At 35.6% G+C, this 15,726-nt stretch overlaps 3 protein-coding genes across 5 annotated transcripts; 1 reads left to right on the top strand and 2 right to left on the bottom strand.

The window, feature by feature from the left end:
* Positions 1 to 1,017: 1,017 nt before the first annotated feature.
* Positions 1,018 to 5,073, bottom strand: LOC116294451 (UPF0538 protein C2orf76 homolog). The gene is made up of 5 exons (XM_031702043.2): positions 4,916 to 5,073; positions 4,518 to 4,568; positions 2,691 to 2,728; positions 1,949 to 2,030; positions 1,018 to 1,833 (listed from the first exon to the last, which is right to left on the bottom strand). The coding sequence occupies exons 1-5, from the start codon at positions 5,061 to 5,063 to the stop codon at positions 1,757 to 1,759; spliced, it is 396 nt and encodes a 131-aa protein (XP_031557903.2). The 5' UTR covers positions 5,064 to 5,073; the 3' UTR covers positions 1,018 to 1,756.
* A 713-nt stretch (positions 5,074 to 5,786) lies between these two features.
* LOC116294471 (cyclic AMP-responsive element-binding protein 1) lies at positions 5,787 to 9,450 on the bottom strand. 3 transcript variants are annotated; one of them, XM_031702070.2, is made up of 6 exons: positions 9,358 to 9,450; positions 8,781 to 9,173; positions 7,948 to 8,200; positions 7,537 to 7,581; positions 7,235 to 7,416; positions 5,787 to 7,117 (listed from the first exon to the last, which is right to left on the bottom strand). In XM_031702070.2, exons 2-6 carry the CDS (start codon positions 9,077 to 9,079, stop codon positions 6,973 to 6,975), a joined length of 924 nt encoding a protein of 307 aa, XP_031557930.2. In that variant the 5' UTR covers positions 9,080 to 9,173; positions 9,358 to 9,450; the 3' UTR covers positions 5,787 to 6,972. The 3 variants fall into 3 exon arrangements, with proteins under 3 accessions (XP_031557930.2, XP_031557932.2, XP_031557931.2); XM_031702072.2 differs by having other exon boundaries at positions 7,543 to 7,581; XM_031702071.2 differs by lacking the exon at positions 9,358 to 9,450 and having other exon boundaries at positions 8,781 to 9,287.
* A 29-nt stretch (positions 9,451 to 9,479) lies between these two features.
* Positions 9,480 to 15,027, top strand: LOC116294472 (cyclin-dependent kinase 2). Its single transcript, XM_031702073.2, has 7 exons — positions 9,480 to 10,364; positions 10,701 to 10,778; positions 11,642 to 11,762; positions 11,884 to 12,156; positions 12,392 to 12,453; positions 12,969 to 13,110; positions 13,438 to 15,027. Exons 1-7 carry the CDS (start codon positions 10,237 to 10,239, stop codon positions 13,537 to 13,539), a joined length of 906 nt encoding a protein of 301 aa, XP_031557933.2. The 5' UTR covers positions 9,480 to 10,236; the 3' UTR covers positions 13,540 to 15,027.
* The last annotated feature ends 699 nt before the right edge of the window (positions 15,028 to 15,726 follow it).

Here is a 15,726-nt window from a genome sequence, read left to right as displayed (position 1 = left end):
CTTCATCAAGGTCATAGTCAACCCTAAAGATCTTTGACTAACATGCCTGTCTTTGCCTTGGCACGCAATATCCAACGTGTGGGAGCTTCTATTGAATCTGGTTGCACATGCCCGTGACGTCAAATCTCTATCAAAGTATAAAAATCCATGTTCGTGACGTGTATGGTGGCTCCAGTTGAAGTAAAATCTTATAAATTGTTCATGAGTGTTTTAAGCAGTTCAAAAAACTCGTAGATCATGTTTTATCAGGTATAAAAGCACTCGGCTACGCCTCCTGCTTTTATACCTGATAAAACACTCCTACTCGTTTTTTAAACACTACATATTCTTCTGTTGTTCCAGTTGGTAAAACTAAATGATGAAGAAGAGCTTGTAATATATTTTCTTTGCAAATTAGTGATTTGTGTCACCAAAGATATAGAAAAATAGTAATGTACGACTTCAAATACAACAAGAAAGCAAATTTGAAACCGTATAAAACACAGTCTTTATGATTACAGTTTGTTTCTTCCACACAAAGATATCAGGCTGACAATGTTAGATCTTATCACCGTGTTGCTATGCGACAGCACGTTTATACTCAACAACAAAGGTGCCGGCAGCCTTCTCAGCCGTGTAAACCCATGGATATTTGTCCAATTTGTAGCAATTCTATTGTTCAGATTCCTAATTTTGATTGGCTAATTTGTAAAAAATTTGTCGAAGTTGCTTTGGTTGGAGTAGTCGCACTGTAAGTTTGAATTAATTTCAAATTATATTTTGAAAAGTAAAAACTCCTTGTTCCCCTTCCCAAAGCAAAACTTCCTCTTTTTACTCATGGATACACCAAAAGGCAGTTGGATTTTCGTGAAGAAGGGAAGCCTGCCATCAAAGGCTCTTGGGCATTACCATAGCTGGTCCACTACCAACTATGGACATTAATCCATGGGCAGATCTAGGATTTTGAGTGGGGGGGGGGGGGGGGGGGGGGGGGGGGGGGGGGGGGGGAGGGGGTCACAAAATCAAGAAGATGCACCATTTTAGCAATTAACAATATGTCATGTTTATACTAAACAACCAATTCCCTGTGACCACACCTTGGATCCTCACATGTACTACTCGTACCCGAGGTCCTATTCACATTGTTTTAAGCTATAATAGACCTATCCCTTGCTTGACTGACCACAAAACAATAGTTTGAAGTCGAGACTGGACTTGATTATCTTGTTCATCAAGTTCAACCTTGACTTGAAACCATTGTTTAGTGACCAGTCAAGCTACTTCGGGATAGGTCTATTTCACTAGTTTGTCTTGGTCACAGAAATATAAAAAGTAATCTATAGAAAAATCATTTATTTTTGTTATACTGTAATTACTGTTTTGTAATGCAATGCTAATTCGGGGACTGCACTTGTTTGAGGACATCGCTTGCTATGTGTTTACCATATGCATAACCTGTTGCAATAATTAAATACAAACGTTTAAATAATACACAGCAACTTATGTATTTATTTAAGTGCCATGGAGCTTATGGGGGTTTCATATATGGCTTTAATTCAGGGGAGACACTTATTCGGGGCAGCGCTTATTAATGACTTTGGTCTTACTAGTTGTGGAGATTATTTGATGGAGGCACTTAATTGGGGATGGCACTTAAATAAGAAATTATTATGATTTATTTATGTTTTTCTTTAGCAAAGGTGAGAATTTTTGCATTGAATTGGCACGAAGCACAGATCCATATCTTGAAAATTTGATATTAAAATGTGCTATCTGTCTACCATAACAATACTGGGTTAGCTTTGTATTTTAGATAGTCCTCTTTCTTGAAAAATGATAGTTCTGTCTCATGCTCTGCAATAAAAATACGAACGAAAATGATAAAATGGCAAAATGAATAAAAATGCATCAAAATATTATTATGGCACTATTATAATTAAACAATGAAAAGACATGTCCTTGCGCTTACCAACTCCATTATCTTTCAGGGTCAAATCCTCTTTTAAGATAAGTTTTTCATCATTGTCTGTTCGTATAATTGGATCATTTGTCTAAAATGGTATCATTTAGCAAATTTAGTTAGAAATTAATTTTGACAAGGGCATAGTGTTCCAAAAAAATAATACCATCTCACATTACCCATAATAACCACATAACTATTCATTATAAGCACATTTAGTATAACAATGGAGTTGCAGGGTGCTGGATGGAAAAAATGAAAAGAAAGCTAGGCAGCAGTCAGTGCACCCTAAAAAGTGGGGAGCCATGATTGGAAGACAAAAGACACAAGTACACAAAAGGGAAAAAGTGGAGGACCAACTAAGAATTGAAAATATAAGAGGCTACTATGTAAAAGGAAAACAAGTGGGGGGGGAGCTATTGGTAAGAGATTGATAATTTTAGTTGTTTTTTTTTTTTTTTGCCTTCTCTTCTCATTTGCAAAGCTGAAAATATAAACAGCAATCTCCAACCCCCCTATCCAACCCAAAAAACGTACTTGAATTCCTAAAGTAGTTGGCAAACATGTTACATTTTCCAAAACTCACATCTATACCTTGCCCACTCCAACCTTTAATTTAAATTTGGGATTACCCTATTGATTTTCATTAAACCTACCACCCTTAAATAATGAGTGGTCCATTACGCATCCTGATTACATATATATCTCTTTTCTTATGAGTGATACTTTGAAACCCACATGCTCTATGTACCTTTGCTTGATGAGCCTTGTGTTGAATTTTAAGGGTATCTACAAGAAAATCAGGCAAACTTCAATGATTTATCATAACTTTAGTTTTTTTAAAATTAGTATAATACATTAAAACACTCATTAATAATTCATAAGCTTATGGTCCAATTGGAGCCACCATACACGTCACGTGCATGAACCTTTATACCCGATAAAGTCCTCTTCATTAGTATTCAAGTGATTTTATATAAAGACACATGTGATCTTTATATAAAGACCACTCGAATACTATGAGGATGACTTCATCAGGGATGAAGTATGCATCCAAGTTTAGATGAAGACATAGAGCTTCATCTCAAGGTCATAGTCAACCCTAAAGATCTTTGACTAACGTTCCTGTCTTTGTCTTGGCATGCAATATCCAACATGTGGGAGCTTCTATTGAATCTGGTTGCGCATGCCCGTGACATCAAATCTCTATCGAAGTATAAAAATCCATGTTCGTGACGTGTATGGTGGTCCCAGTTGAACCAAAATCTTATAAATTGTTCATGAGTGTTTTAAGCAGTTCAAAAAACTCGATCGTGTTTTATCAGGTATATATGATATGCACTATAACTTATCTATATTTCTATATAAGTGCTATGCGGTCCACATATTCTCATCTTTGCATCATAATTACCGCTACCTAACATCTATTTCACCCCGGCCTGCTCTCAGTCTGACCTCTAGCTCAGCTGGTAGAGCATCGGTAGTACAATTCCGAAGGTCATGGGTTTGATTCCCAGCGAGGTCGGAAATTAAATTTTCCGAATTTAATTCCAAGGGCTTTCGCCCGGAATAACCTCGTTCCCAAGCACTATAACTTATCTATATTTCTATATCTTCATGTACTGGTATAGGTTTTTTTTTAGCCTTTTTTTTTAATTCACCTTTTGGACGCTAGCCGTCAGGGGGTATAAATTGTTTTAGATTGTGTTACGGTCACCAAAACGTTTTGACATTGTTCTCGAATTTCTGTACAAATGTAATTTTCAAGTGCTCTCCTTTGGTATATAAGAACAAGGGGAATGGGGCCTAGGTGTACTGGGGTAGAGGAAAACAGGGGGAAAAAGAAGGAGTTATGGCTCCCTCCTTTTGCACCTGCATGCCTGCACTGCTGCACCCTCCTGCATCTTCCTGCACCCTAGATGCCCCTTGCACTGTTATGCAGGCTAAAGTTATGGGTAGACTGAAATTTATCATACCAAACTCCATAAGCAGAGTATGGATTTTTTGACCCCTAGCATTATCTTGCATAGTAGATGCACCAGGAGCCCGGGGGGGGTGGGGGGGTACTCCCATATGTGGACTATACAGGGATGCTCCGCTGAACAGGGTATGGTTTCTTGAGCTTCTTGTTATAAACAGGGTATGCAATTTCACTCAAGGTCCAAATTCTTCCTGAGTTTCTTGTCATATTCAGGGTTTCTACTTTCGTACTGACCAAAACTGGTTATCATGGTCGTAAAAAAACGATACGCAAGATGACATGATAATTGAAACAGGAACTCAGTCCAATTAATTATATGTTTTGTCATAAACAGGGTCTACAAATTTGATTTTTTTTGTCATAAACAGGGCACCCCTTTCAGAATCCCAGCAGAACACCCCTACCCAAATTCTGGCAGAGTACCCCCACCCCCCCAGGACCAGGGGTAGGAGGACTAAAGGAGGGCTCCGCCCATGTACCCCTCGGCCCCATTTCCCTTTTGCTGATATGATGCAAGCTAAGGAGAGCATTTGTAAATTGCACTGGCAGTCAGAAAAAGGGTAATGATTTGCTTTGGCTAACAATATATTTCCTTACCATAAGAAAATTTCTTAAAAGGTAGCGGAATTCCTCCCCTTTTCTTTATATCTGTAAAACAAAGCATATGCATAGGTATTAGTGAAAACCTCATTAACACTGAATTGATAGCTAGTCATGAGGTACCCCCTTAAAGCTAGTTAGAAAGAAAAACCATGTCAACTTCGACTGCCATCCAATCCTTATTTATTATAGAAGGTAAAATACTTAACGATTCATTTGAATGAAAAATAAAATAAAAGGCAAAGTTTTATAGATATATATCACGATAAAATGGAGTTGCCCTAGGCTCGACTACAAAGATAGTTTTTCCAGATGAGAATAAATAAATACGCATACACAACGCGCGCAGTAAAGGCAATCTTGAAGGGGAAACGTATTTAGAAATAAATTCTTACCCTCTGTTATAAAGTTTATGAATTCTTTAGTATTTTGTTCCAAATTTATTTGATGAAAAACAACTGGTCTAAAATTTCTATATTCAAACGACCGTATAAAACGCACTGTAAGAGTAGCACAACTGCTCTCTTCAGAGGCGGCAGCCATGTTAGACTGTACACAGTGAGCCCACAAGCGAATACCGAATAATTATCAGCTTCATCCCCCACAGGTAGCCCAAGCTTGGTTTCTGTAATGTCCTATGACGTCACTTCCGGTAATAGCTCTTTTTTGATGGCTTGTAGAATCCTGGAGGTTGTTTTGATCGCGTTTCCTGGTTTGATGTCGTGAAAATAGTCAAATACAATAGTTTGAGGACTTATTTTGATATGTTTTGACTTAGCATCTGCTAGTTGCCCCCCAGTCAACCGCTTGTTTGTCCCCCATTCAACTCCAAAAATAAAAGTCAAGTGATCGATAGTAAGCAATTAAGGAAATGTATGGGGATTCCTCAAAAATTTCAATAAAATCGAAACATGAAATAAAGCCTCGAAATTTTACGCGATCATTGAGAACTAGCACTTCTTCCCCCACCAGTAAGATATGAGAGAAGGTTACAAATTATGAGGGATTTCAATATCCAGAGAAAACGTTTTTGGAAGAAACACTGATGAGCAGTAAATTATTTTATGCAAGTACATATAAATCTTTATTTCATTTTTGAATTTATTTGTATTACCAAACCATAATTTGTTGAGAGCCTATCAATCAGACAGCACTCATGGTTATAGTTCTTATTATATTGTCAGATGTTCACTAATTTATTCACCAGGCTGAGCTAAATTGTCAGGCTTTTGCCACCAATATTTTAAGGAAATATTAGAAGTCAAGTTTGTTATAAGCACTTAGAGAAGGTAATTTTATTAGAGGTGAAGTAAATTTGCAGTAAACTTTTTTAAAAATTGTTGTACATCTTTCCCTTTCACTCACTACTTGGAAGTTTATGACCCTCCTATTACAGTGCTTAGAGCCGTACCTTGAACACTTCTACAAGTTTTAGATTTTTTTGACTGTGTTTTCTACTGTTAACCAATTAGGCATCAGTGCTTCACCTTGATGTTTGGATAGGCAGAGTTCGTGGTGCAGAATGTAACAATATCGAAACATTAAAGTGAAGCGCCAAAACAAATTCGGTTAGCAGTAAAGAGATCAATTAAAATTTGTCAAAAACTTTTGTTTGGTGTTCAAGGTTTGAGGTGCAACAATGTAAGACAAGAAGGGACTAGCTCTAATTACTACTCAAAATAAAAAGGTTTAAACCTAGTAACACAGGTCTCAACAAAAGTTCAATTTTTTATCGATGATGCCCCCTCCAATAAAAAATATACCTAGCTGTATGTGTTATGGCCAAAATATACATGCAATATTGATTACACAAGAAACAGTTTTAATGTTAATTACCACATTAAATTGCTCTCAATGCTATGCTCTCAAAAAAACAATAAATCTTTTTGGATACAATAAAAGGAAGTCCCATATCTATCACAATTGAATCAATGTGTGCTACAGTAAACATAAAAATGCATACAAAGATCAAACTTAGGATCAAATCAGGCCAAAGACTGGACTTTCCATAATAATGAACTGTTATTTTGATTAAACAAAATCACATTTTTACCCCACAACTCTAAAATCTGAGGAGCATTTTTTTTTTATTACTTAAACTATACTATTTGCATTTAAGTAGACCTTGTATCAGTAAAGATAAAACAAAGAGTTAATATTTGGCTACTTGATACTCAAGCGAAAAACAATAATATTTCACTTTGCAATTTAATATGTACAAAATATATGCATGGTTATATGTATACTAGTTAGCTGTTGTTCAAATCTTTTGTTAGAAAACATAAAAGTTCCAAAATCATCATAGAATACAAGTAAAAACTTTAGGCAATATATGTCTTAAAGACTATGGATTGCTGCTCCGCTAAAACAAAGCCTTTATAAATAGTGAAACTTATATAAAACAAGAGTGACCCTGTGCGACATTAATTTAGCCAAACAATCTAATTTCATGCTATTCTGACTTATGACAATAAAGATCCTTGAGAGCTTTGAGTTCTTCTATCAAAGTCTTATTCTGGTTTTCGAGGACAGCTACCCTGTTTTCCAGACATTTCACATATTCTTTTTTCTTTCTCCTGCATTCTTTTGCAGCTTCCCTGTAAAAGAAGATGGAATGAAGGTTTTATTTGACCAAATGTCAGAGAGAAAAGTGAAACGATTTTACAGCAGCTAATATCAGATACAAGAACAAAGTGTATATTCCAACAACTAACCTGTTTTTCAATAGTCGCATTTCTCTTTTTCTGGTAGCCTCCTCTGCTACAACCTGTTGGTTATTTGGAGATATTCCACTTTGATTGAGTACTAAACCCGGTTGAATCTGGCCTGCTCTAATATATTGTTGTTGACCAGCTGGTATTGTATACATAGTAGCACCAGTATTGCTTACTTGAACCTAAAAATAAATAACCAAAGCTTATTATTTTTATTATCAATATTCTGTTTTTAAGTTAAGTTGAAAGTCTTCAGGATCACATTGTGATTATCTGAGCACCATATTGTTTATAAAACCAACCTGTACCTCTCCTGGAGTTGCTGTGTAAATATATTGCTGGCCGTCCTAAAGTAAAAAATAAAACAATTCAACATGCATGTCCAGTGCTTTAAATGTATTGATGAAGCTAAACAAACTGAAGAGGAGCTGACTCTGATGGAGTATTATCTGGGCAGGGGGGGGATTCTTTTGGGTGTCTCTTAAGATTAACTTTTGATTTAGAAGTTCTGATGAGGGGGAAAAGAAAATCACATGCTGGACCAGTATTGCAAGTGGTATAATGTGTGTCTTACCGAGTCATTCCCAAAGCAGCTCAATTCAGAAAACCAAAGTATTAATTTGAAGATTAAATGTTGATGTAGGGGTTTATTGCTTGACAAACTCAACTCAACTCATAAAAAGTGGATACTAAAAACATCGTGCAACACTGACCTGCTGAGACTGATATTGTACAACTGTTGCTTGTCCTGTAGCACTTGAAATGGGCATAGCCTGGAGACCTTGAACGGCTTCACCACCACTTGTAACAATCTGAATTGTTCCAGGGATTGTCACAGTTTGAGAACCCTGTTGGTAACTGATCGCTGTCGTAGATATACTTTGATCAGAACCTTCCAAGCTATCTTCTTGGATTGTCTCGATTTTATTTGGGCTATCTGAATTTGAAAGGTCGTTAAAAATTTTTCTGCAAGAAAAGGAACAACATTTATAAGAAATTGATAATCACAGGAGGAAATGAGATTGTAATATACATAACTGAATTCACAAAAATGAAAAATGGTTAATTTCATAATCAAAAAATTTTGCTTCTGTCAAACTAAATCACAGTTTTGTTTACAAAGGTCGACAAACAACTTTTTGATCAGCATCTATGAACAATCTTAATGTATACTACAACAAAAGTTTTTTAAAAGCTAAACATTAAAATCACTTACTTTGCGTTTCTGACATAAGACACGAAACAAACTTTTTTCTTTATTTTTCAAATCGGTGGTATGGCTTAGGTGAGATGATGTTTTGACATCACAAAAAGGATATGTCGTAAACGCGTATCTCGTCACTCTGGCTTTTGGCGCAATATACATCACGTCAGCCGCGTAGTCAAAAGAAAATCGAAACTGAAAAACCTTCTATAAACAATTTTATAAAAACAGCATGCTTTACAAGGCACAAGAGAACTATAACAGGTCATACAACTTCCACACAACTGAGTAAACATCATGTTGAAGCTTATAAGAAACTTTCAAACAAGCAAATGTACTGACCTGTAAGATGGCCTTCTTGAGAGAATATCTCTTCGCTTCTTACTATCATCGTCCATCGACGCTTCCTCTGATTCAGGGACACCTTGTGGGTTCATCTGTAGTTGGGCCTGAATTGTTGATGGAATACCATGCACAGATTGAGGACTTTGTATTACTGATTGCTGATTCTGTTGTATAACTGATTGTCCTTGCATCCCTTGCGAAGAGTTTTGCTGAATAGCAGCATTTCCTTGACTCTGGCTTATTGCATTGCCGTTTTCAATTTCGGTTACTTGTGTATGATCTTCGATTTGTTCCATGTCCTTTTATTCTCGGATTGCTTGGCCGAGATAATCACTAACCAAGGCACAAGAGATGCGAACTGTCTATGTACGTTCGAGTCAAATGAAAAACCTAAACCGAATGAAAGCCACATTGTAATCAACGAGAACAAAGACAGTAAGCTTGAAATTCTATGTGGGGGAATACAAGGGCGAAAAGACTACAAAATATTTGACCATTGAACACCAAAATCTATCTGGTAATTGCTACGAAAGGGAAGAAAATGAAACTTAATGCTACGTCACTTCTACGTCACCTTATTTCTTTACGCAGCCAGTGTGTCGTTGTGTTTCTTGCTTCTAGTTCGAACAAGACATCGACGCGTCACCTTTGCGTCACAAGCGTTAGATCTAAAGCTTCGGGGAGGCCTACACCCTGCACATATAATAAATCTTTACTCCTTATATCACCATTACGTCAGTTACCTGTCTGTCATGACCAAATATGGTGATTTCAACTTGGCTTCTCCCAATGATTGGCTCAATTTTTTATTTATTCAAACAGCTGTTACCGATTTGCGTCATCAATTTCCAAATATATATTCATGATAGTTTCGCGCAAAGAAATGTTAAGAATATTCTAGTTTTTTTATTAATTATCCCAATCTTCTGTTAACCCTTTTCCTTACTAAAAATGAAGGTCTAAGTATCGAGATTTTTTTCTCATTTTGAAACGGACCCCATCGGTAGGAACCGCGATACTGAACCAAACATATAATATCAACCGAAGAATCCAAGGAGCTATAGTTAGTCCTTTTGTCCAGCAAAATGGTGCACTTATGGTCACACACCTCATCTCTTATTCTCTATTATGAAAATAAATTCTAGATTTAAGATTTAATCAAATATAATATAATATTTCTAAGATGAGCTAGATGAGAGACTATGTTCTATCAGTGAAGCCGTTTATCAAGTAAGATAGGAGCCGAAGGTCTTCGGCAGTTCGGTTTTCCGCTGACTCATATTACGAAAGGCGTGCGGGCGTTTCATGTTTTTGACCTATCAAAATAAAGAATTTATTTGGCGCGAAAAATCAACCAATCAGTCCAAATTAGTTTGGCGCGCAGGAAGCTAGGCTGTGTTTGCGTTACCAAGTGTATGCTAGATGTACTGTCTTCTCTGTCTTCCCCGGGGTGATGTCTAATTCCATGGAGAAATTTGAAAGAATTGAGAAAATTGGAGAGGGCACATATGGAGTCGTCTACAAAGCAAAAGACAAAACTAATGGGGGAATGGTTGCCTTGAAAAGAATAAGACTTGACGCGTGAGTCTTGATAATATATGTGTTAGCTGTCCGACCGAGTACCGTGGTTCTTTGTTGTACTTGATGAAAGCTTTGGTTTTGATACTGGCTTTCTTTCTTTGAATTGTTGCTTTGTCGTTTCTCATAGGCTTCGGCTGATGAAATAGTTACTCAGCATTTTGATTTATCTCTTTGTATTTGGCCTCAACATATCAATATCTTGCATTTTGCTAACATTGACCTTCAACAAAAAAATGACTGCCATGTTGGGGGTGACGTATGGAAAAAGTTCTTGAAATTAAAGATGATTTATATCACTATAGGAAAAGAGTAATTTAAGTATTTGCCTTACTTTAGGGAATCGGAGGGCGTTCCTAGCACAGCGATAAGAGAAATTTCACTTTTGAAAGAATTATCGCATCCCAATGTAGTCAGGTGAGTTCATCGTTTTCAGTATTGGTATAAGATATTTGTGCCTGAATTTCGTAGAACAGACACCTCAAAACAATATTGCTTTCTCCACCAAAAATTGTGTAACAGATGTCTATTAGTTTACCAAGCAATAATTTAGATTTAAGAGATATGGTAATGTGCAGTTGTAGATCTGAGGGGGTTGGGGGGGGGGGGGGGGGCGGGGGGGCGGTGGTCATGGACCACTCTGTAAACCTTAATGAAGTTAAACTTAAAAACAAAGCCTCAATTGAAACTGATAGATACAATTAAACTTCAAAATGTTATTGATTTAAATTTTCATAATGAATGGGTTGGGAGAATTGCAGAATATAATCAAGATAAAAAGATAAATATAATTATCCTCATTTTTTATTAGCCTCCCTAAATTTTGACTGAAAAAACTGCCCCCCCCCCCCCCCCCACCCAACTCATGAATTATGAATGGTCCATAGTAGTATATTAACATACACCTAATTGAAAAAACATAGTCGGGTTCGAGAAGGTCATATCATCCAAGCTAAGACCAAAAAGGATTTTGGGTACTCCGAAATGTGTATTATATTTGCATATAGACATGTAAAAATGCACAGTTGAGCAAAGTCGGTTGACCTAGATTAACAACATGCCAAAGCCATGATGCATAAAATGTGCACAGGAAGGGAAAACTGCAATACGCATGAGGTTAACATGAATAATTGTTTGTCTTCCCATAATCCCCTTCGTCTTAGCTTTGATGATATAACCTTTTTTTGAACCCGACAACAATTATTTAATTAGGTGTATAGGAAATATTATCTATTAATACTGAAAAATGTTTTTGTTCCCTTATACATTTCAATTTTCAGTTTGTTTGACGTTGTACAAAGTGTCAACAGCCTTTATTTAGTCTTTGAATTCTTAACCCAAGACCTGAAGAAGTATCTGGACTCTTTACCTGCTAGTGGTATGCAACTACCACTTGTAAAAGTATGCTTCAACCTTTCCATTTTGACCATTGTCAATTTTTATCTTTGATCAAGTTTTATGCAAATACATGTGCATTGAATATTAAATGAAGTCTTGTTTTGGTGTATTTTATTATTCCCAGAGTTACTTATACCAGTTGCTAAATGGGATAGCTTTTTGCCATTCACACCGAATACTCCATCGAGATTTAAAGCCACAGAACCTTTTGATAGACAAGAATGGATCAATCAAGCTGGCAGATTTTGGTTTGGCTAGAGCAATTGGTGTTCCAGTGAGGTCATACACCCATGAGGTGGTAACTCTATGGTACAGAGCACCTGAGATATTGCTTGGATGTCGTTATTATTCAACTCCAGTAGATGTGTGGAGTATTGGTTGCATATTTGCTGAAATGGTAAGAATTTACATTTCTTACATAATATATACATTTTTTACTGTATTTTTATATAAATTATATTCATATCATATTTATATTTTCTAGAGCCATGCTGTTGATGAGTAATCTACATTAACTTTCAGATCCATTCATTTTAGTTTCTTTGTTATTTTTGTTTAGACAATTTGAGAGATATTATTTTCTTTAAACTAACTTCTGATAGTGATATCAATGTCATTTGTTTTTATGCCAGATTACAAGGAGAGCACTATTCCCGGGGGATTCTGAAATTGACCAGTTGTTTAGAATATTCAGGTATGTCTCAAATGCATATTATTTTTAAGCTCAATGAGCATGGCTACAACACGAGGCATGGAAGTGAGTTTCGCTTACCACGACCCAAAACTAACTGGGGAAAAAAACAATGCAGTTTCAAGCCATGAAAGAATGGAACAATCTGAGTGACACTCCCAAAAAATGTTTTATTATTAACCATTTTGAATCGAATTTCTTTTAAACCTGTAAACCTAAATAATCTGAACTTTTCATCTTTTACAGTTTTACATACTAGTAATAATGATGTTGACTTTTCAGTAACGAGCTGGTTTCGATATTCAACCTCCAAATTCTCTTTTTGCATATTATTGTAAAAATATCTTACTTATCAGGACCTTCTTGAAAATCACATTTATAAGTGAAGAAGCTTCCTGTTAAAATATGAATGTAAATAAATAAATAAATAAATTTTGAACAACAGGTAATAGTATTAGAAAAGGGGTTTATTATCATGATGTTTCAAAATTTCTCATGCAATGCCTTAACTGTTTCAGAACTCTTGGGACACCAGACAATGATATCTGGCCTGGTGTGTCAGAACTGCCAGATTACAAAACTACTTTTCCTAAGTGGCCAGTACAGTCACTAGAAAATGTGATTCCCTCACTCCATGATCCAGCTATAGACATTTTACAGGTAATAAATTAATCATTGAATTTTGTTATTGTGCATGAACACTTCTACAAGTCTTATATTTCTATTTAACAACAAAATAATTTGACAAATTTGAATTGTGCTCCCTTCTGCTAACCAAATAGGTATTGATGCTTCAGTTTTATGTTTTGATTGGCAGAGTTTGCTCATTGAAATTTGCACAACATTCTGACGTCAATTTACAAACTCTGCCTACCAAGATGGCCCAAAAAATGTTTATTTTCAAAACTCTTAATTATTTTTCTGGACACTATTTCCTACACATTATACAGTATTGCAGCTAAAATAAAATGATTCTTGATGTTTCAGAAAATGCTGACTTATCAGCCAGATTCAAGAATCTCTGCCAAGTTAGCAATGAGCCATGAATTTTTCAAAGATGTACAAAGAAATATTATTTTGCCTTCATAATTTTTATAAAACCATTGAAGACAAAATGCATTCAAGATGCGTAAATGTGCATACAATATGTTTGAACACACTCCAGTTTGTTTTCTCTTGAAACAATGATTCATTGAAAACACCAAATGCAGGGCTTAAAATAACAGCTGCACATCAGACAACATCCGCCCAGAATTGGAACTTGTCCACTCCACTCAAATCTTTGCCTTGCTGGTTATTTTGACCAATAATGTTGAGCCAGAAACGAGGTACAAGTAAGCTAAAACTAATTTGGTGGGTCATCATGACAAGAGACTTACCAGCTGTTATTCTAAGCCCTGAAGGAACAACATAAATGACCTTGCAGAGTATTTAGAAACAGGTAGAAGCAGAGCCCATAATCAGCATGTATAAGGCTCTTATCAAGACTAAAGTCTCTGTTTATAAATCCAAAAATTATTTATTATAAAATGCTTTCATATTTTTGTCTAATTGGAGGCATCGTATTGTATAGAAAAATTCAGGGTTTCATAGTTCCCTCATTAGACTTGTAACACATTAAGTGTAAAGAATTTATTGTACATAATTGTATGAGATTCATATGACTTCAGTTACAGACCTATGTGCAAAAGTCTGACTTGTGATACTTTTATGCAAGGGCTTTTCTACATTAAGCAAACTGGATGGTTTTGTCAAATACATGTAAATCATGTAAAATCTTGTTTGGTCTTAGAACATTTCAATACCTTCAGAAATCATTCTCAAGTAGGATAATGATCCCTGGAGGTATCGAAATGGTCAGAGCCATTTTTGTCAGGAAAATGCCAGTGCATAGAAGTATGCAAATACATTGTGTGTTGCACTGTAAATTATACCATTACTATTTCACTTGATTTTTGCCTGGGAGGCTCCTCTTCTAAGAGTGTTAGGAATGCTTGCTTGAAAGTGAAAAACATACAGACCTCAAAAATACTTTTCTCTGAAAGTGACTCTTACAGACTCCTAAACAATAATCAAAGCAGATGACTTGGAATGCTTTAAATTTAATAGTGGCACTCATATGCATTAAATTTATTCTTTAGCGCACCAAAATACCAAAGTAATAGCAAATCTACATTTCACTTTCAAAGTAAAAAATGTAAAAGTCTTAAACTAGAAGATACAAGGATCATCCCTAATACTTTTAGACTGGCGTTCTCTGTGAATTTAGGTTGCCACTAATTTGGTACTTGATCACTCAGAAATTATCAATACTATTGATGTAGATTTTCATCTTACCATTGATTGATGATAAAGGCACATGACATCAAAACAGCTGCCATCACATAAATCAAAATTTAATGCACTTTAATGTAGCATTTATTATTAATTAAATATAAAAGTGAGGTTTTACTAGAATTTTGACCTACAATTATCTATTATCCATAATGTTGTCTAAAGAATATTTTTGCTAATTACAGCTTGAAGATTATGAAAGTATTTTTAAATTGAAATAAAAGAGATTGCAACTTGTGCGTATTGCTTATACTAGTTAGGAAAGTTGGAATATATGAGTCATAAAATAATTTATACAGCATGGCTGGAATAAAAAGAATGCAATAATTATACTATTTCACAATCTAAGATAAATTGGAAAGTTACAGAGAGAGCAGTGTTAGGTAGTGTGATCAGCTCTGAGGTAGGGGAGGGAATAAACTTCTGCTTGCCGATTAGGCCAAACAAAAAATAAGTGTGTTTCCTGTCGTGCAACTGACCCTAATTTTCTTGCCGATTTTTGGTGACCCCAATATTTTTTCATTCCCAAATGCACCACAGGGTTCCCACTAAGCTCATTTCCTCTGTTGTATCAGTAAAAAAATCCGACCAAATAATCCCAATTGTTTTCTCATGCAACAGGAAAAGCACTCATTTTTTGTTTGGCCTTGCCAATGAAAGATATCTTACATATAGAAAAGGACTCTGACATTTAGTTCTGCACTCATTTTCATTTAGTTTCTTTCTTTGTATTTCAACATAACCTCAGTAGTACTGGTAACATATTGATAAAGGATGATATAAAAATGTACGCTGTGGTTCACAGGTCATTTATTCTCACTTCTGCTTTTTAAAGGGAAGTCAATCCCTTTTCTCAAGAACAAATTGGGGGTTGATAATTGAGAATCAATTCCACTAGAGCGTAATGGTTTTACATTTCAGTGTCATTCCCTTGAGAATAAT

The sequence above is a fragment of the Actinia tenebrosa genome, unplaced genomic scaffold (assembly GCF_029948245.1).
Source record: "Actinia tenebrosa isolate PJP-AT-01 unplaced genomic scaffold, QUT_ActTen_1.0 PGA_scaffold11__36_contigs__length_13525064, whole genome shotgun sequence".
In the NCBI taxonomy this organism is placed as follows: Eukaryota; Metazoa; Cnidaria; class Anthozoa; order Actiniaria; family Actiniidae; genus Actinia; species Actinia tenebrosa.
This window is presented reverse-complemented; position numbering and strand designations above follow the sequence as displayed.